The 20,423-nt window shown below is 32.2% G+C and overlaps 2 protein-coding genes across 4 annotated transcripts in view; both read left to right on the top strand.

The window, feature by feature from the left end:
• On the top strand, positions 1,326 to 5,975 carry LOC105155991 (uncharacterized membrane protein At4g09580). The gene is made up of 4 exons (XM_011071996.2): positions 1,326 to 1,843; positions 4,526 to 4,796; positions 4,870 to 5,040; positions 5,538 to 5,975. Exons 1-4 carry the CDS (start codon positions 1,626 to 1,628, stop codon positions 5,664 to 5,666), a joined length of 789 nt encoding a protein of 262 aa, XP_011070298.1. The 5' UTR covers positions 1,326 to 1,625; the 3' UTR covers positions 5,667 to 5,975.
• The window catches only part of LOC105155990 (calcineurin B-like protein 1), a 6,314-nt gene continuing 1,787 nt past the window's right edge, over positions 15,897 to 20,423 (top strand). Inside the window, exons 1-6 of one of the 3 annotated variants that reach the window (XM_011071994.2) lie at positions 15,900 to 16,160; positions 16,807 to 16,962; positions 17,785 to 17,867; positions 18,424 to 18,483; positions 19,544 to 19,652; positions 19,771 to 19,823. In XM_011071994.2, coding sequence (XP_011070296.1) covers positions 16,884 to 16,962; positions 17,785 to 17,867; positions 18,424 to 18,483; positions 19,544 to 19,652; positions 19,771 to 19,823 — 384 coding nt within the window. In that variant the 5' untranslated portion in view covers positions 15,900 to 16,160; positions 16,807 to 16,883. Of the gene's footprint in view, positions 16,161 to 16,806; positions 16,963 to 17,784; positions 17,868 to 18,423; positions 18,484 to 19,543; positions 19,653 to 19,770; positions 19,824 to 20,423 lie in introns of all 3 variants that reach the window. The other 2 variants (XM_011071993.2, XM_020692087.1) reach the window with 2 other exon arrangements.

Below are 20,423 nucleotides of genomic sequence, written 5' to 3'. Positions count from 1 at the left end.
CCCTCTAGCTCTTTTTTTCCTAGTATCTTGCTAATTTAAGTATTTGAATACTATAATCGAAGTATGCTCGATATTCGAATGATTTCTTATTTTGTAAGACACATTACAAGATTACCGACCTCGTTAAGCATGTGTATTCAGACCTTTTCATATTCAACTTAGACTCGAAATAAATTGTCTAAATTCGAACACGCATCATATCTTATAAAAAATTTTACTTAAACAAGAAAAACATTGTAGTTCAGTCTCATAATATCTTATAACAACTTATCAAATTAATTTGTTATTGAATGTTTTTTACACCCCACATGCTCTATAAATTCATGAATATTTAACTATTACTATTAGTTAGTGCAATGAGTTATTTCATAAAATAAATTACAAAATTATAGCAGATGCTAATAGAAATAAATAAATTTAGGCCCTATTTTAAATAAAAACTACAAATTTCCCCCCATAATAATTATTATTATGGGAAAAGATTTCTCTAGAAAATAAAATAAATAAAATAAAGGGCATGCAGTATAATTCATTCAATTTTTAATTAAAAAAATAAAAAAAAGAAGACTGTGATTTTCTAATCCTGTTAGCAGTCAGCTTCTTTTTTAAAAAATTATATATAACGTTTAAGGCTTGTGTTGTTTATTTTTTTCATATAGATAATTTTTTTGTTTATTAATATTCTTAAAGGAATAAAATACAATTAAAATATTAAATAAAGTTTAATTGAAATAAATAAATTAAACAAAGGAATAATTACACCGACCTTCCCTAAAATTTGATGTAATTACATATAGACCCCATGTGATTTGAAAAATGACATCTACTATTTGCGACGGTTGTTTCCGTGCAACAAATAGATTAATTAGTTAGTCGAAATTCACGGGACTTATTCATATTAGCAAAAAAATATTTATTTTCGATTGACTTACTACCGACTTATTGCAAGACAGACAAATATTTTTTGTGAAAAACTTTCTCACATATGTTAGTACGTGTCAAGACGTATAATAATAATTTATTTGAAAAAAATTTATTTGACATACAATAAATTAATAATAAAAAAAAAATTAATTTATTTTAATTTTATAATATCAGTAAATAAAAATATTTATTTATTAAATAAAAATAAATATAAAAAATACTAAACGTAATTTTTTAAATTGTATAAAATTTATATAATTAGATTGATGGGAAGAGTCCCATAATAAGTCCAAAAATGAAAGGAGACGTGATTATTTACTGTCCTCAACTTGTTTGGATTTTATGAGGGAATGAAGGAATATTCTGAACGTCTTCCTTATAAAGACAATCGACCTCACATTTACCCTAATCTGAAAATTGAAGACAGGGAGAGAGAGAGAGAGAGAGGAGTGCCCCCAAAGCAAAGGAGGAGCAGAAATCTTCTCAACTCTCGTTCCTCTGACTCTGATTCTGATTCTAGTATTCTTTTGGAAGACTGCATTGAATTGATATTCACAGGATTTGATATTTTGTATGATTTATACGTATTGTTTTTATGAATTGGCTGCAACCCTGATCAGGAAGGGAGGCCAACGATTTGGGATAACCCAGATAAGAAAAATTGGAGACTCGTAATTTTGTTTTGATTGATTGTTGAGAGGATGGACGCGGACGCCGGGAATGGGAGTGTAGTACATGGAGGATTGGAGAATAAGGTGAAACCAGGGAAGTTTCCGTTGACCGTGTGGGAGGTGACGGTGGCGAGCGGCGTCGTATTGGGGTTTGTGTTGGGGTTGGTGGGGCTGTACCTGACGATGCCTGCATCTGATTACAGCTTCCTCAAGCTTCCCCGTTCGCTACAAGATCTTCAAATCCTCAGGTGCTTTATTATTCTTCTAATTGTTACTGCTGCTAACATTACTACTTTTTGTTTGAATTAATTCTCATGGTATTCTTTTGATCATCATTGTTAAAAGTTATTCTCTTCTCATCATTATGCGCCTATGAGGTATTTGTATCTGGTTGTTATTGTGGTAAGACCGGATGTTGAGATCTGGGACAACGCTAGAAATCTAGGACAATACTGTATTTGTGGAATCGGATTTTTTCTGCTGGAAGAAAGTATAATTTTAAGGATGCTGATAGCATTGGTTCTGGGAATGCTGAACATTTTACCCTAAGTTTGGGTAGAAAGAGATGGATGTGAAAGAAGGATTTGAGGAAGAGTTTCAAATGTCTCAATATTAACAGTATTGAAAATTCATCATAGTACTTAGAAGGCAGCTCAAACTAGATGTTCATTACTTTGAATTGAAAAATGAACTTACCAAATAATCTTCATAGATTTGTTATTATGTGTTTGAAATTTTAAGCCTATAATCAATCAATTCACACACAATCAAGTGCTTGTTTTAATCTATATTTTGAACAATGGTTGATCTTGGACTCCACATGATACATTCATAAGAGGGCAGGTTATGGGAGATGTGATAATTATTGCCATTTGAATCATGAAAATGAGGAGAGCAGGGCTTCATCTATTTCTTTCTGTGATTACGAGTACTTCTGGCAAATAGCAGAGATAGGATCGAAAGGAACTAAGAAATCTGTTTTCAGTGGGTGTTAAGATGCTCCTTTCCCCATCTCATGAGCAACTTCGTGACTCAACCTGAAGGCTTGAGCTTGGATTGGGTCGGTAGAGCTAGTGAACAAGTTGGAAAATTTTAATTTGATATTTATTTCTTGGTATGAGGCAGGTGACATGTATCTTTGATGAAAAGTTAAGATCTTAATTGCCTGGATTTGCAATAACTTGGGCCAGTAAATTAATGTACATTTTAGGTGAATCTAGTAAATGCACCTTGATGTATGTCAGGTGTAGGCAATCAACTATATATTTACTGAAGACTACCTGTTTTTGGATTGAAAAAAGTGGGAAGCTGTGCTGAAGATATACTGGCTTCCTCATAACTGTTGGGATTGCAGTGATCAAATTCTTAAGCTATTGTTGGCTTTTCACCTTGAGAAATTTACATGGTTTCCTCAGGTTTATAATACCGATGAGTGGAAACAAATAAAACTTTCAACAAAATTGAACAATTTGTCTTCAAACTAAATGGAGAAGAGCTTAAAACTTATGCCAGACCAATTTTATTTCTGAAAGGAATAATGAAAATAATGGAATTTAATGTATACTAAAATGATTGAGGCCTAGTCTAGGTCAAAGGGATCCTAAACTCAGCTTTCTTATATTAACTCAAAAAGTATGAAACTTGGCGCAAAAAACACTCGTAACATATGAGCATGGACAGTTTCATCAAGGAGAATTTCTTCTTTAAGCGAGGGATTTTCATACTTGTGATCATGTATCTTATGGTATAACTCTTAGCTTGTTTTGCATGCCAGAAACTTCGTTCTTTGGCATACTTCTCTGGCATTTTTCACATTAATGCGGTCTCGAGTATAATGTCAATCATTTAGTTGTTTCTGATTTGGGCATTGGGTTTATGAAAAACTCAACAATCTTTTGCTTTGTTTCTGAAGTCCTGAAGCAGGAGAGCTTTGAGTAAAATCTAAAGATTGTCTGGAAAATAAAATAAGGCCAGAAATGTTTAAGGAAGATGAATATCAATATTTGGGGAAAGGATACAGCTTCCAAATCTTGCGAAATCTGAAGTAAAACATAGTCTCTCTAAGGTCTTCCAACTCTTGTAGAAGTGGATGTAGTCACACCATTGAAGTATTCCAAACCTACAAAATAACTGAATTTATTGACTTATTTAGATTGAAAGAGATTACAGAATTAAATAAACCCATCCTTACTGGGAAAGTAACTAGGAAATGTTGGGATTTCTACAGCCAACATTTGACTTATGTAATTAATTCAGTACCAGTTCCTCACAAGAAAAGGACTCTAAGATAATCCAACTCTCTAACGCAAGTACACATTATTTTGCAATTATAAAATTTCCTCAATACCCTTCGACCGAAGTTTTAAAACAAAACAGACGTAAAAGCTAAACCATTTATCTAGTCAGGAAGATCATCATGAAACATGTATTTTCCCCAGTATAATTCCATTATATGATTAACTTTGATCTTGTATTCCCCATTTCACATCCCTTCTAGATGTTGTTCTTTGTTTCCCTGCGCACGACCTTCTAGTCTTTTGACCTGTTTTGTCTATATCCGGCGACCATGTTTTCTTTGTTTTTCGTTTAAGGTTAAATTCAGTTTGTCCCCTTGTACTATAAGGGTGGTATAAAAAACACCCCTTATATTTTAAACAACATTTATTATTTTATTAATTAATGAGGATATTTGTTCAATTTTGGTTGAATTTTCAAAACTAGGGGTGTCTTTGAAGGTTTTAAAAGTAGAAAGAGGTTTTTGATACCACCTCTATAGTACAAGGGGGCAAAACGAATTTAACCTTTCATTTATTTGTGTTGACTTTCTAATTGACTGCTAGTATTTGTTATTCTGCATAAATCATATAGATTAAGATTGATATTACCACTTGTCTGCATCATACTTAATCAATTTTGCTTGTGTTTTAAAGGGATAACCTGGAGAGCTATACAAGTGACTACACTGTACAGGTTCTTGTCGGATACTGTCTGGTCTACATTTTTATGCAGACTTTTATGATTCCTGGAACGGTTTTTATGTCCTTGCTCGCTGGAGCCCTTTTCGGGGTCTTCAAAGGTGTAGCTCTTGTTGTATTTACAGCTACTGCAGGTGCATCTTCCTGTTTTTTCTTATCCAAAGTAATTGGTCGACCACTTGTCTTCTCTCTGTGGCCTGACAAGTTGGTTTTCTTCCAGGCCCAGGTGATTATCATCTCTTATGAGTTCTGTTGTTTTTTCACCTTCTTATTGTTAAAATAGTTTTTCCCTTTTGCAGGTAGCCAAAAGACGTGAACGTCTGCTAAACTACATGCTTTTCTTGAGGGTGACTCCAACACTGCCAAATACATTTATAAATGTTGCATCACCAATTGTTGATGTTCCATACCATACTTTCTTCCTGGCAACCTTCATTGGCCTCAGTCCTGCTGCTTTTGTTACTGTCAGGGTATCAATTCTCTAACTCTACTTTTTTTTCTCCACGTACTTAGTTAATGTCTATTGTTACATGTAAAAGAGCTGTAACTTGAATGTCCGAGACATTCTGGTGCCAGGACTTTTCTTTCTTTGGATGGTGGTGTAAAATGATTGGTTTGTCTCAAAAGGAATGGAGATTTTGGAGTGTTCTTGACAATATCTTGGGGCATCTTCAATCAAAATGTTTGACCTTGAGATTCTTGATCTGAAACAACCACAGGATACATAATTATTCCTCCCTTTGGCATATTGGGATCAAGTTCAAAGACCAAATTTGGACATTTTGTTGGTGATTGATATTTGAAAATAGCTTAAAAGTGTAATGTAAGAAGAGATACCTTATTGATAGTAACTGTAATAATGAGCAAATACTCAAAAAGCAGAAATGATCATCCGACATTATTTTCTAAGAGATGAATCCAGATCTAGTGGCAGTGCCTATCCTACTAACTCTGTGGTCTTTTGTAGGCTGGAATAGCTCTTGGTGAGTTGCAGTCAGTTGGTGATCTCTATGACTTCCAGTCTATAGCAACTATGTTTCTCATAGGTGTTGTATCTGTTACTCCCACGTTGATGAGCAGCAAGAGCAAATCGTGATACTCAAATCGGCTCCAATGCACTGTAATATACCATCTCTCTCCTTCCAGTCAATTCGTTGGTTCTCATCTCAGTATAGATTAGCATCTCTTGATGCCTATTACAGCGTAGTTGAAAGCTTTGGATGCTTTAGCATGAGAGATGTCTGAGCATCTGCATTATTGTGTATAGTATCTACTGCGGTGTGATTTAAATTGTTAATACAGTCTATTATTGTTTAAATATGGTATAATTTAGGATAGGATTAATTCAAACTCGTATTTGAATCTATATTCCAGAATGCAATCAGCAAAATTACTTTGTTTGTTACATGATTCATGTTAGTGGCATGTGAACATTTTCTAAAGCCAACTCTAAAAAGTTATGCTAAGAACCAAGGAGAAGAGCAGTTGTATCAGTCTGAGTACTTGAATTCTTGGACGAAGATTTTTAAAGTTGGTGAACAAAGTATATTGTTCTAGGTAGGGTGTGAAGAGAAGGGGTTAAGGCGAGATTCAGAAGAGAGTGTTGGCAAATTGGCAAAGCATTTCTACGAAGATTGCTCAGTGATTGTTGTTCTTTTTGAAATGTGGGTTCCTGTGACAGGATTAAGTAGTTTGAGAGGCCCGGACAGAAGTATGTAAGATTGAGTAAACACATGAAGTGGGAGTAATTTTGACATTAAACTCTTGGTCCTATTTGTTTGCTTGGGAATGGTATTTGTTTTGGGAGTGTAATTATCAGGTATCATATATGTTCGTCTGGTTATATAGTTTCAAAAAGGGGAAAGGAAACAAAAATCCTAAAAATTGGGAATATGCATACAAGATTGATATTATGATGGGATTTTATTTTCATTTCCTTCAGAATATGCCAATAGCACTATTTTTCGAAATTATTATAAATATATATTTGTTAACAAAATACATATAAATACTTGTTACCAATATATATTTCCATAAATTAACAAAAATATATATTATTATAAATATATGTTATATTTGTATATAGATGTGTATTTAAATAAGAATGCCAATTTATGTAGATGGGATATTTTTATAATATATATATATATATATAAATGCAGTTTACTCTCCCCTGTGATAAGGAAAATATGCACCCTGTGAAGGAATTATTTAACAAATATCCCTTTATGTTTTTGGAGATGAACCAAAACACCCTCATGGCCAGCTTCGCGGTACGCACATTCTTTTTGTATTTGAGCATGATTTTTAACTAATAAAAATTATATGTTAAATATATTAAGATATATATATATATATATAAATATGTGATTCAATAATATTGTTCTTTTTCATCTTTTTCTCCGCCTTTGCTAGACTGCCAAGGCCCCCCTCTCCCTAACCTAGTGTCGCAAGGTTCGCAGCCACCTTGTTCCCGTCCCTCCTACGCCCATTTCCCTACCCTTTCCTCTCTCTATCACGCCCCCACCTTGACCCCCTTCAAAGCTGTTGCCCTCTCTCCCTCCCATATCACTCACCACCACCGCTCTGTGCCTCTGTCGGCCCACTGTGGTTGCTCCGCTCGTACATTTCCATGTTCCCCCCTTCTCTCCGCCCTCCTCCCTCCCTCTCTCTCTCTCTCTATATATATATATATACACACACACATACACTAGTTGGTTGTGGTATGTACACAAAAAAATTATAATAGTTAAATATCATTTACTAAAAATTTTTATTGTAGGAAAATGATAATATGAAAATGATTATGATAAAAAAATAAATAATTTTGAAAAAAAATATTTGAAGTAGGAGAAAGAGAAAAAAAATACTAAAAATAAACAACTACTTTAAAAAATAATTTTTACTACTTGTAGGAAGCAGAGGAAATATGGAAGTTAGTGGGTAGAGGGGAAAAAAAAGCAGATTCAAAATAAGAGACACCAAAAGCTACCATTTCTTAATATATAGTAATTATATTATAAATATATGTATATATATGTTCTCGTATATATAATATTTATAATTGCAATTGTGTATTTATGAAAATCTAAACCATTTGATTCGAATTAAATAAAATCTATACCGTCGATTTATTAGTTAAATTTGAATTTTAGATTGAGATCAAGATCCAAGGAAATAAATTCAAATAAGACCCTAATTGTTATTTTAAATTTTAAATAAAAAAATAAAAAAAAGTGCGTGTTATTTACCAAAGCGTCATGTTTTTTTTGCTTCATCTGTAAAAATATAGGGGTGTAATTTACTGGATTTTTTTTTTCTCATTTCTCTTATCATAATGGATAAATTACATTTAATCGTATAAATATATTTTTTCTATTCCTTTGTCATACGTAGTATATCAAACAATTTTTTTAAGGATTTTGATTAACTTTCCTATTAAATACCTTGTTCTATCGAACATCTGTAATGAAATAAGATTCAAGCAAACAAATTCATGGAATTTTATTACTAGTACCATATTTCATTCTCCGCAAACAAACATGGTCTTATTATGGTTTGAACTTTCTTTGGTTTACTAGCTGCAAGCAATTGAAAAACGTGTTTTGGAAGAACCCTTACAATGGTTGGTTTTATGTCTGGGCATTTCTTGAGATAAGATAAACATATCAAATATTTATTTTTGTATTTTTTATACTTTATCTGTGTGTTTTTTTATTTTTCAACTTTCTATATAAATTATATATATAAAATAAAAGAAACATAATTTGACAATGAACAATGCTTTTTGTCTCCCATAAATACAACACTATATATATACATATTTATGTATAACAATATATATAAAAAAAATATGATTTGATAATGAACAATGATTTTTGTTTCTCAAATTTCAGCATCAAACCTGCACCACTTATTTTAATATATTTTAAATTATTTCAAAACACAAATGCTAACATACCATCTATCTCCAATACACACGTATTCATTTTTATTTTTCTCTCTTTATCTCCAATACACACGTATCCATTTTTATTTTTCTCTCTTTATCTCCAAAACACCAAAACAAGACACTCAAAATACAAATTCAAACACTATGCTTACGTTTAGTTGGAGATTAATTAGATATTGAAAAATAAAGCAAATTACCCTATATCTATACCATTGAAAGAGGGTAATTTGTTTTATTTTTTAAAACACAGAAAACTAATTTGCTGATTTTTCTTAATAGAGGGGTATTTGCTCAATTTATATACTATAGGAGTAAATTGCATTTAACCCTTTTAAATTATACAAAACCTTCCAACAAACTAGAAGAGAGAGATTACTTCTTTTTATTCAAATTATTAAAATGTTAATTTTGATACAAACCACTTAATGTTTCTCACCATTTCTTTTAAAAGATAAATTACATATATATCTTAAGAGGTTAGTTTTAATTACACAAACACGCCAAGCACTTTAAAAATATGTAGTAATTACAAATTTAGTTTCGGATAAAATTTTATAGGTATACTTCTTAAGGTAAATTACATCGATACTATTTTAAAATTATAATTGCTATAATTATTACACCTCATACTTGGGACAAAATTTTAGAAGCATACTCCTTAAGGTAAATTACATTGACACTCCTCAAAGGGGTATACGAGTGATTTTAAAAAAGATAGGAATTGTTTGTGTAATTACACTTAGCCTAAAACATTGTGAGAGAATTGCATTCTTAGTACCATATTATATGACACTTTGAATGGTAGTACGACACTTTTTTAGTTGACAAAAAATGATATCATATAAATGGGGTTGTTTGCACATTAGATAATTTTGTTAATTTTTTACCGAAATATCAATGTGCACTGCACGTTGTCATCAAGGATGTTGTCTTGATTTTGTTGAGACAATAAATCGTTATTACCAACTACGCAGTAGAGATAGATTGAGTAGAAATGAAATTTTTTTAAAAAAAAAAGCTAAGTAGAAAAGACATATTTTTTAACTTTAACATAATTTTTTTTTATCCATATGAATTTTCGTTCAACTTTCATTTGATGATTCTCATTTGAAGTGCACGTGGTAATTCCATTAAAACCTTAATGGAGGTATCCACTATGGAAACGGCTCACTTATATAATATCATTTTTTGTTAACTAAAAAAGTACGGTACTAACCAAGCAAATAGTCCTATAGAATGGTATAAAAAAAAAATTCTCACATATTTTGTACTACTCGGCAGTTCAAAATTAACAACCATCTGCTCCTCACGTGTTCTTTCCGTTACGAAGTTAAAGGCAGTATATACTATGCAGTTGAACCCCTTTATATGATACTAAACTTGCAATACTCCTACATTGTGGTACCAAAAATGTTATTCCCTCACTTTAGTAGAATACTTGTTTGGTTTAAGTTCAAGCAAAGTAGATTTGCTTTTACAAAATGTTACTTGTTCATACTAGAGAAATTTGGCTACAAATTTATGTAGAGGTGTCAATGTAATTTAATCCAAGTGTATATTTGTAAAATTTTGCCTATAAATAGAGCGTGTGCATGTAATTGTAATTATAATATCAAAAGATGTACTTATAATTTTACGGGTTAATTACATTTTGCCATCTAGACTATGTATGACCTTTTTCACACCTTTGTATCTAAATTTTTTTTTGTGTCAACTTACCATCTCAACTTACGAAATTCTACACTTTGTCATTTATAACTATTTTCAATCAAGTTTTTTATTTAAAAAGCATCACATGTAGTGGACATGTGATTTTTAAGGGTTATGATGTGATACTTTTTACATTGCACAGCATGTGATGTTTTTCTTGTAGAAATCAAGAAAAAAGCGGTCATATATGACAAAGTGTAAATTTCATAAAGTTGAGATAGTAAGTTAATACAAAAAAAAAATTGATAGCAAAGTGTAAAATGGGCATAGTTCGAATGGCAAACGTAATTTACCCTATTTTTACAAAGGATGAGAATGTTTGCATAACTAAATTTGACTTCAAGAATGTTGATATAATTTACCTTATTTGTGTATATTAATGTTCTGAAACTCAAACCGTTCATCGAACCGAAAAATGAAGTGAGTTACGGGTCATTGGTTCGATTCAACCATTGGGTCAACTATGGTCGAACCAGTAACGTCATATTTATGTCATAAATAATTATTAATATTTTAAAAATAACTTTAAATAATAAATAATATTAATATACTTGACAACCTAGCCCCCTCTTCTTTTTTTTTTTTTTAATTTTATTCTTTTTCTTTGACATTACTAGTCCAGTAGAATATATAATATAATAAAATGAATTTGAAAAGAAACTAATAAATATCAAAATCAAATACAAGAAAAATTGACAACAAAATTTAAATATTAGAAGTCAAACTGAAAATTCTGCAAGGGAATTTTCAAATGCATTCCAATACTTCCTAAAAAATGAAATCAAATCATTCATGGGAAATTGGAAATAAAATACAAGAACTAAATGCAGACCCAATACAACAGAAATAGCAAAACTTAAATTCAATTTTCTACCTCTGTAAATTCATATATAAATGCTCCAACTTCCAATTTTCCAACCCTTCATACTATCTAGCATTTGCCCATCTTATATACAAAACATATTTTGAAGAAACTAAAGTAAATAAATCAAAATTAAAAAATGAGAGAGGTTGAATTGAATGCTTATATGAGAAGTGGAAAAGTTTGAGACTCGAGAGTTAGAGATGTGTTGGGTTTGTTGAAGAAAAATGTTTGAAAGATTTATAAATTTTTATTAAATTTGATATGATCTTAAGCAGACAACCAAGTTGCGGCCCACATGCGATCTCAAATGCCAAATTAAGGAGGCCCAATGGAGCAAGAGGCCCAGAGAAAGCACCAATAAGTCTTCCCTCAGCTAAAATTTAAGGAAGACAAAGTCCAGAAGGGGGAACGGTGACATGAGGGCTTGTGGGGCCTAATGCCACCCTTTCTTCCAAAAGGGCGTTTGCCAAATGGCAAAAACTACTCGAGCAAAAAGTGACGTGGATGACTACATGGCCAATCACCTAGAAAGAGCAAGTCCCCTACTTCGCTTGGATCCCTAACTAAGATTGGACTCCCACAAATCTTTCCAACTAATACCGAATTTCGAGGAGGCTTATCCACAATAACTGCCTCCCCGAACCCCTGGGGGACAAGACTCCTCACTCGTTAGGGGATTACAGCTATAAAAGCAGATTTAGTCCCCCACGTAAGTGATCTCTTTGACACACACACATATACACTAATTTTAATCACTCTCGTTATAGGTTATTATCTCAATCTTTGCATTTTTGTCTTTTAGCTTTATCATTTCAAAATTGTATTTGTCCGTCGGAGTGTTAAAATTTCTTTTGTAGGTCCCCATTTTCAGACTTATAAAAGAATTTAGCCCAAGAAAAGACTCAAGTCCATATATCATTTCATAACTTGCAGTTTTTGCACGCATCAAGTGGTGCCATACATGGGAACAAAGAAATAAGATGTGAGAATTAATGAAGGCTCCCAATAGCAACCTAAACAAACAAAAGGCTGTGGACATATTTGGGGATACTTAAGCCCTCACGTGGTGGTAGGCCCATCTCTGGCCCTTGTTGAAGAACTAGCGATTGCAGGGTCCTCTAGATCCTCCAAGCCCTTGGCAAATCCCCCGCGAAACAACACTTTGTAGAAGACCTCCTCAGCGAGTAGGGGTGCAAGATAAACAGAGTCGGCTTGCATTCAAGCTCGAGCTACCTTTTTTTTTTCATTTATAAATATTTTTATATATTTAAGTACATATTCAATATTATATCAAGTTTATATGCAAAATTTACTATATATTAGAATTATTAGTCAACATATCTCTTATTTTAATTATATATAATAATAAAATATGGTATTTTTATTAATATTGTCTAAAAACAAGCTTAAGCAACAATTTAGTAAGTTTTTATTTTTTTTGTATATAAATATTTAAATTCACCATAAATTAGAATTATTAGTTAATATCTATTTTAGTTTTAGATGATACTAAAATATGGTATTTTAGTCTATATTATCTGAAAACAAACTTAATCAATAATTTAGTATATTTTGATAATTTTTTTGTAAAATAAATATTTAATATAATGCATATGAACTTTATCGTTATAATTTTAATATCCACAACAAAAAAATGCTTTATTTAAAAATTTTCAACATATATTAGAACTGTTAGTCAATATATCATATTTTAGTTTTAGATGATTTTAGAATATGGTACTTTGGTTTATATATATTATCCAAAAACAAGCTTAATCAACAATTTAGTATGTTTTGATAATTTGTTTTGTAAATAAGTATTTAATATAATGCATATAAATTTTATCATTACAACTTCAAAACCATTACAACAAAATGCATTTATTCACTATAAATTAGAATTGTTAGTGAATGTATCATTTACAAGCTTAATGAACAATTCAATATATTTTGATAATTTTTTTGAAAATAAGTATTTAATATAATGCATATGAATTTTATCGGTATAATTTCATATCCACTACAACAAAATGCATTTATTTCAAAATTCACCATATATTAAAATTGTTAGTGAATATATCATACTTTAGTTTTTGATGATATTAAAATATGGTAGTTTGGTTTATACTATATAAAAATAAGTTTAATCAACAAATTAGTACGTTTTGATAATTTTTTTTGTAAATAAATATTTATTATAATGTATATCAATTTTACTATTATATTTAATATCCACTAACAAAATACATTTGTCATTAGTTATCTGAACGCTATGTTTAATAAGTATATTAGTTATCTCTATATTTATTAAATAAATTAATCAATCAAGTAACTTATTAAAATTAAAAAAAAATTTGTTGATATTAGCTTAAAAACTAAGCAGTGGTATGAAGCTTTGGTTATGTAACCATTATTCTCATCACTGGAGATCTATATTGCAAATTCAACAGGAGCACCAACTCTTTTGGTTTGATAATTTAAAGGTAAGAATTTTCGTAATTAAATTTTTAATTACGTTTTGAAATGTAAATATTGATTTTTATCTATTACTTATAATTTTTCTTTCTTTTTTTTTTTTATATATGTGAAATTTGTAGCTTACTTACTGGTGGGACTGCAATGACGAGTTATATGTCAAGGTCTTTAAGTAGCAGGTTGGTAGGTTCCTATGAAAGCGATTCGGGAACGTCCAAGCTCAATTGTCCCGACTACTATGGCTGGCAGCAGATTTGTCATCAGTTGCTAGAGTACTGGGCGAGACTAGACTTCAAGGCCTAATTAGCAAAGAATAAGGCTGACCGGACAGCCAATCCAGCCACAACAGTTATCGTTTATTGCGGGGTCGTCTTCCTTTGGAGCGCACAAGCGTAAGATGGTAAGTGATTTATATACGGTATTAATTTTATTTTATTTTTTCATTTACTAATCATTTTTTTAAGTTGGTCTTAGACAGGAGGGACAACTCGGTCGTCCTGTCAAGTAGATGGAGGTGTTTGAGAAGTGCCAGAAAAAGAAGGGGACGAGCAATGGCTCGACTCGATGGCAGTGGAGGTCGCGGTAAGTATATTAAATTTTTTTGTTGAATATAAATTAATTATTTTTATTTTACTAATCAACTAATATATTCGTCGGAGCTATTCCAAAGGATGATGGAGGAACAACAGACCCAACCACTGAATGATCAAGATCCTCCATCATCTTCTCAAGGCTCAGTGGTACCTGCAGAGCAACAATTGTGAATGTTGGGAGCGGGTGGTTGGGAGAGGGGTCGTGTATTCAGTCTCGACTCCAAGGCTCACTTACACAATTGTTGGGCCATCACAACCCAGCTCGTCCATTGCTCCATCACCCTCGCCACCACAATCACATGACCCCAACCTTGATGATTAGGTCACGATACTCGAGGTGATGATGGAGCATTGGGCAGCCACCTGGCCCAACCCTTCGCTTCCCCAATTGTCCGAGTCTCCAACTCAACCCCCAACACACGACGATGAGGCCAGAGGACGAGAAGGACGTTGCCGCGGGGAAACCGATTTAGATTAGCATTTCTTTTATATGTATGTATATTATAAATATAATTTTTAAATACTATTTTAATTTATTAATTATATTATTACTATTTTCTTGCTAAACTATATATTTTTTATATAGTATTTCACATTTAACAAATTCAACTAAATATTTATAATAAAAAATTCAATAAAATCTTATAAAAATGAATATTGTAATAAATTAAATGTAAATAAAAAATATTCTCAGTTTGTAACGACTTGTGTAGCGATTTTTGGAATAGATCTCACTAGCAAACAACAAAAAATCAATAACGAAGGCCATACCTAAATGAGTTACAAAACTTGTACGAAGCCGTTTAGATATGGTTACTAAACTAGAAACAAGAACTGGTACAGAGGCCATTACAAAAATAAAATCAATGTTCACAATCAACGTCACAAAGGCCGTTACACTATGTGTTAAAAATTCTATTATAAAAGGAGGTACAAATATCGTTGTAAACAAGGTCTAGCCATTACAAAGTAAGTTTAAAAGACCGTTCCATATTTAATATACTCTCTTAACTATATGTGTTACAATAACCTTTCCAACAATAAATCTACCAAAATCAAAGTAGGCCGTTCCAAACATAGTTCCAAGGTCATTTTCTGATTTCGGTCAATTATTATAACGATCTTCTGTGCCGTTACAAATTCCGGTACCAAGTTGGAATTACATAGGAAAGAACCGTTACAATTTTTTGTAACACCTGTTAAAGGAGCGAAAACCTGACCATTACAAAAGCCGTTCCAAATTTGGAAAAGCGGTTACAAAATTTAAGTTGGCTGTTACAAAAGGCGGTCCAATTAAATATTTTTTTCTTTGTAGTGATTTTAAAAAATATAGGAGGATAATTTATTATCTTTTTCTTCCATAGGTGGGTAACTTGCTTATTTAGGATATCACATGCAGGTAAATTGCATTTAACCCCTTGACAATATCGTGTAACTCACAATTATAATTTTAAGGGATGTAGTTCTAATTTAACAATCAGAAGAGAATATTTTTATAATTCGATCTAATCTCAAGGATGTCAGATAAATTTAGTCGTATTTTTTTTCTTAGTCTATTAAATTTAGAAAGTAATAAATTACAATAAAGTATTTATTTATTTTAGATGATTATAGGAAGGGGTACACTACAGCTTACGTTATTTGATCCATTGACCCATTTTCAAAAGTAGGAGATGGAATATTCCACTACCGCAATATCATTACCGTATTCCACGCTCCACGCGTGTCCGTGGATTCCACTCTCTCTCCCCAACTTTCCTCATTTCTGTCGCCTTTCGTTGTGATTTTCTTCTTTCGGCGTTCCCAAATTGGCTTTTGCTCTCTCCCAAACCAGAAACTGCTATCAGCAAAGCCAATTTATATATCTAGATCGGTTGTATACATACAATTGTTTATATGTATTGTCGCTGAAGAACCGAAATACATCGCCGTAGCTCTTGCTTATTGTCGATACAGGGGTGTGGCTTTTGTTACCGCTTCTTTTTGTTTTGGTTGGTGAGTGATCGATTTTCTTGTATTTATTCGTCCCACGTTGTTGAATCTCTGGACGGTTCAGGGTTTTGGTGGGATTCTCCGATCTTTGTGTTTGTAATTTTATTGTTAAATTTCCCATTTTTGCGGTGGATTTTATGACCATTTTGATGGCAAAGGTGGAATGAAGGAGGGTTCTATTTGTTTGTGGAATATGTTTTAGTGATTTGTTTTCTCTGTTCTTTTTTTGTTTTTTTTTTCTCTTTTGCCCGCGGCATCGGTTGCATGAATTTCTAGTAGTATTATATTGTTCTGTTCGTTGTTTTGCAATGTTTACCTTTAACATTAAAAACTTTTCCCTGTTCTAGATTACATCACTTATAAGATTGAGAAGATGATGAATATGGATTCCTTTCTCAAGGGGGTTCATTTTGATCTGTTACGTAAAAGATTTGTGGATGCTTTAGCGTGCATGCTTCCATCCTCCATTAATCTATGAAGTCGCTTTTCCCCCTGTTGTTGAGGTGTGGGGTTGGATTTAGTAAATGAACAGCTGCATTCTTGTGTTCTTATTATTTTCTAAATCCATGACATTATATGGTTGGGTACAACTTGCTAAACTAATTGACTGGAAGACATGGTTCTTGAATTTGACTTTCTAATTTGCAAGGTTAAGATGGTTTTGGTGATGTGTTGCAGAGAAGCCTAAGGGATACAATTATAGTGGGGAGGTTCTTCCCTCTATAAATGGGCTGTTTCCATTCTACTTCAAGAAGGAAGTTTCCTGGACATGAAGACCCCGTTCTACTTGCTTCACAAACTGCTTGTAAGTTGGTTCCCTTCCCCTTTTTGTAGATTAGTATACTTCTTTCTATTTATGTTCATGGATGTCTTTACCTTTTTAAAGTGGAAAGAAACTTTGTAGCTTAGGCATGTAGATGGCATAAATTACATTTTTATATCATTGTTGTTAAGGAAGTTGACAACTGTTGATAGAAAATGTGCAAGTGCAATTATGTTTAAGACTGGTAGGCATGACTAATAATGCTTAATCATTCAAGTCGAAACAACTTTTGGACACGTGTCTGCCGGAGCTTCTAAATTGTTTGGTTGGTCTATTATTCTAGCAGCCATGTATAGTTCTGCCGATAGAAATCTCATTTGGCATCTTATATTTTTTGGTTTATTTTGCTTCATCTATTCCTGCTCTAATATTGTATAGTTAATTTGTGTATTAAATACCTTGGTTCTTTAATTTCCTCCAGATAATCAGGTTTTCCGTTGTTTTTCCTTTTATTGGTCTGGACAAGCTGAAAAGTTATTGCTGTTCTTTTTTATTTTCTATCTCTTAAGTACTTGTGGTTCTGAATTACTGCATGTTCCCCACATGTTTTTTCTTTTCTATTATATTCTTACTGCATTTTCATTATACCTGCATCTCATTTGGAAAAGAATCTCCCTCACTATATTTTGCCTGAACTTCTGAGCACATCAATTTTTACCTTTTAGCATAAGATTTAGATTGACTCTTTAGGTTTGGCATCATTCTCTTGTGATCTGGGATTTCCGGATTTATTATTTTTCGAGGTGCTTATATTTTTCTTAACTACAACTAAAACTTTCATATGTCTGTCTTTTGCTTTTGCAGTTAGTGTGAGTGAGGTTGAAGCACTATTTGAGCTGTTTAAGAGCATTAGCAGTTCTGTCATTGATGATGGGCTTATTAACAAGGTAACTTCACCAGACTACTAACCAAGGGTATCTACATCCTCTTCATAACTCAATTCTCTCAATTTTCAGAATCAGATTATCTTGGATAGCTTTTCTACTGGTAACAAAACAATTGAATTAAATAACTCTAAAGTTATATACACAGAAAGTTTCTATCATACCAGTGAAAATGTATTTGTGCTGTAATCTTTATTAGCTATTCTTCATGACTAGTAATGTGTAAATTGTAACGATTCTGTTGAATACCAAGTAATCCTGTTTGTAATTGTTGTGGCATTATGATTTCTGCTTTGGGTTAAATGTTCCAAAACACTTTGCACCAAAACAATGATCTTGTGCCAAATTTCTTGTTTTGTTTTCTTTTATCAGCTTGGTTGGGATTTGCCAGCTATTAATGTGCAATATTTTTCTTCTAATCTCACGCTGTTACTTACAGTTGGAGAAATAATGCATAATTCATATAAACTATTCTGCCTAATGGATTTTTGTCCTGCAAAGACATGTAAATATCTACTATATAATTTTATTTTGTTTTTGAACTCTGTTCAATATGCAGGAAGAACTGCAATTGGCTTTGTTCAAGAACAGAAAGAAAGAGAACCTTTTCGCAAACCGGGTAGGTGGTGATCTTGGCTAATCATGCTATTTCAATATTAATTTGTTGGATTTATATGGAAACATGGATGCTCACCATTTTAGGCCCACGAGAGTCCCTTTAAAGAGGATGAGAAAAATGGAGTTTTATGGGTGCTTATGTTGGGAAGGAATGGACTTAAGAAAATAGCGTGATTATGATGATTAGTACTTAAAAAGCTGGAAAAGTTAGGAAAGAAGAAGAAAAGAGAAGCAGAGAAGAACAGAATTTACCAAATAACCCCTAGTTAATAAAATGGGTGAATTGCCCCTGGAATTGTTGAGAACACTAGATAGATCTCTAATTTATATTTTAGGTCTTCTTCCTTGCGTTTTTCTTGTAGCACTAAATTTTCAAGGCTGAAATCAACTGACTACAAACAATGAACTCTTTGAGAATTGTTTACTTCTCCATTTCACCAAGAATCTTGTGAAAGCTAGCAGATGAACTTGTTGGGTAAATCTAGTGGACAATCCTTTAAACTGAAATGTAAAAGACTGTCCAACAATTAAGGACGGCTTGAAAGAAGCTCCAAAAAAGAAAAGACGACGAATATTCTTATATGTGGAAAAAAGTTATGACATTGTAATTGCTGTAAAGCTGAAATACCTTAAAATCTCTATTGGCAGAAAGTTAATGGGGTCCCTCCATTTAGATTGCCAAAATAGCAATGTTAGCTCGAGAGAAGTTGCACCTTATATATAGAGTTGATGGAGGAACTAACCACAAAAAGTAGAATAAAGAAAAATCCTTCTTCCACTAGGACATTGATCTTTTCTTGATTTAGCACCTAATGTTAAAAAACTTTTGATTTTAGAAAAGAAATAAGATTATGAAGACTAACAGATTTATGGCAAATATATGTAACTTGCCCACTGCCAATTGATTGAGGTAGATCTCTAACAGATCTGTTCAGATCTTCTCCCATGTTTTTCTTTTTCTGGCTTAAAATTTTTAAAGGCTGATATCCATCATATTGCCTACTGTTGTCTTTTTATCTCAGTGTTCTCAGTGTAATATTATGAATCCTTACGTCGTGCAGATTTTTGATCTCTTTGATGTGAAGCAAAAAGGAGTAATTGATTTTGGTGATTTTGTTAGATCACTCACTGTTTTCCATCCAAATGCTCCACAAGAAGACAAAATCAATTGTACGATTAAGATATCTTGATATCTTCTACAAGTGCTTGTTCTATTATTTCTTTGTCTTTATTCATTCCAAAGCTACAATAGATAGATAGTACTAACCCTTGATTTTTGTGACTGAAGTTTCTTTTAAGCTATATGATTTGGACGGGACTGGATACATTGAAAGACACGAGGTAATTTATTCTTAATTTTTTATGTTTCTTTACATGCAATATTAAAACAATTTTAGGGATATTCGTGATGCTTTTCATTTAAGAGAATGCTAGCTGCATGGTAAAATGGGATCAAACAAGGAGATTAACTGGGGATATGAATCCATTTATCTCGTGTGATCCAGAGTCCTAGACTTTAGCTTGATTCTATCCTCCCTTATGTTCTCTTAATTTATCTGCTTTTCACTCGCTATGAGATGTTAGTTAAAGGGCCAAAATCTTTCACTAGGTGAAGTTAATTAATCTCAGATTTACATAATTGTTTATGTCTGATTTCCAAGAAACCCAGTGGTTCAGTATAGCAATCAGTTCTATTTTCTGGTCATGCATATATGCTCTTTACATTTCAAAGTATCTTTTGGACGCTGCCAAATTGATTATTGTTTTTTTCATGTTTCTGGTTATCTTAGATCACTCTCCTTATGCTATTTGTTTTACATAAATATCCTTTTCTGATAGACACATGTTCAATCTGGTTACCTTTGTTTCACCTAGTCCATTTGGAATGGAATGCTCCCAACAGACTTTGAGAAAATAAAATAAATTTGAAAAAATGGACTA

Source organism: Sesamum indicum, linkage group LG2 (assembly GCF_000512975.1).
Source record: "Sesamum indicum cultivar Zhongzhi No. 13 linkage group LG2, S_indicum_v1.0, whole genome shotgun sequence".
NCBI classification, from domain to species: Eukaryota; Viridiplantae; Streptophyta; class Magnoliopsida; order Lamiales; family Pedaliaceae; genus Sesamum; species Sesamum indicum.
This window is presented reverse-complemented; position numbering and strand designations above follow the sequence as displayed.

Excerpts from the sequence above, each read along its gene's own strand:
- LOC105155991 (XM_011071996.2), top strand. The coding sequence starts at position 1,626 with ATGGACGCGGACGCCGGGAATGGGAGTGTAGTACATGGAGGATTGGAG. Across the intron at positions 1,844-4,525 it reads CAAGATCTTCAAATCCTCAG|GGATAACCTGGAGAGCTATA; the intron begins GTGCTTTATTAT and ends TGTGTTTTAAAG. Across the intron at positions 5,041-5,537 it reads CTGCTTTTGTTACTGTCAGG|GCTGGAATAGCTCTTGGTGA; the intron begins GTATCAATTCTC and ends GGTCTTTTGTAG.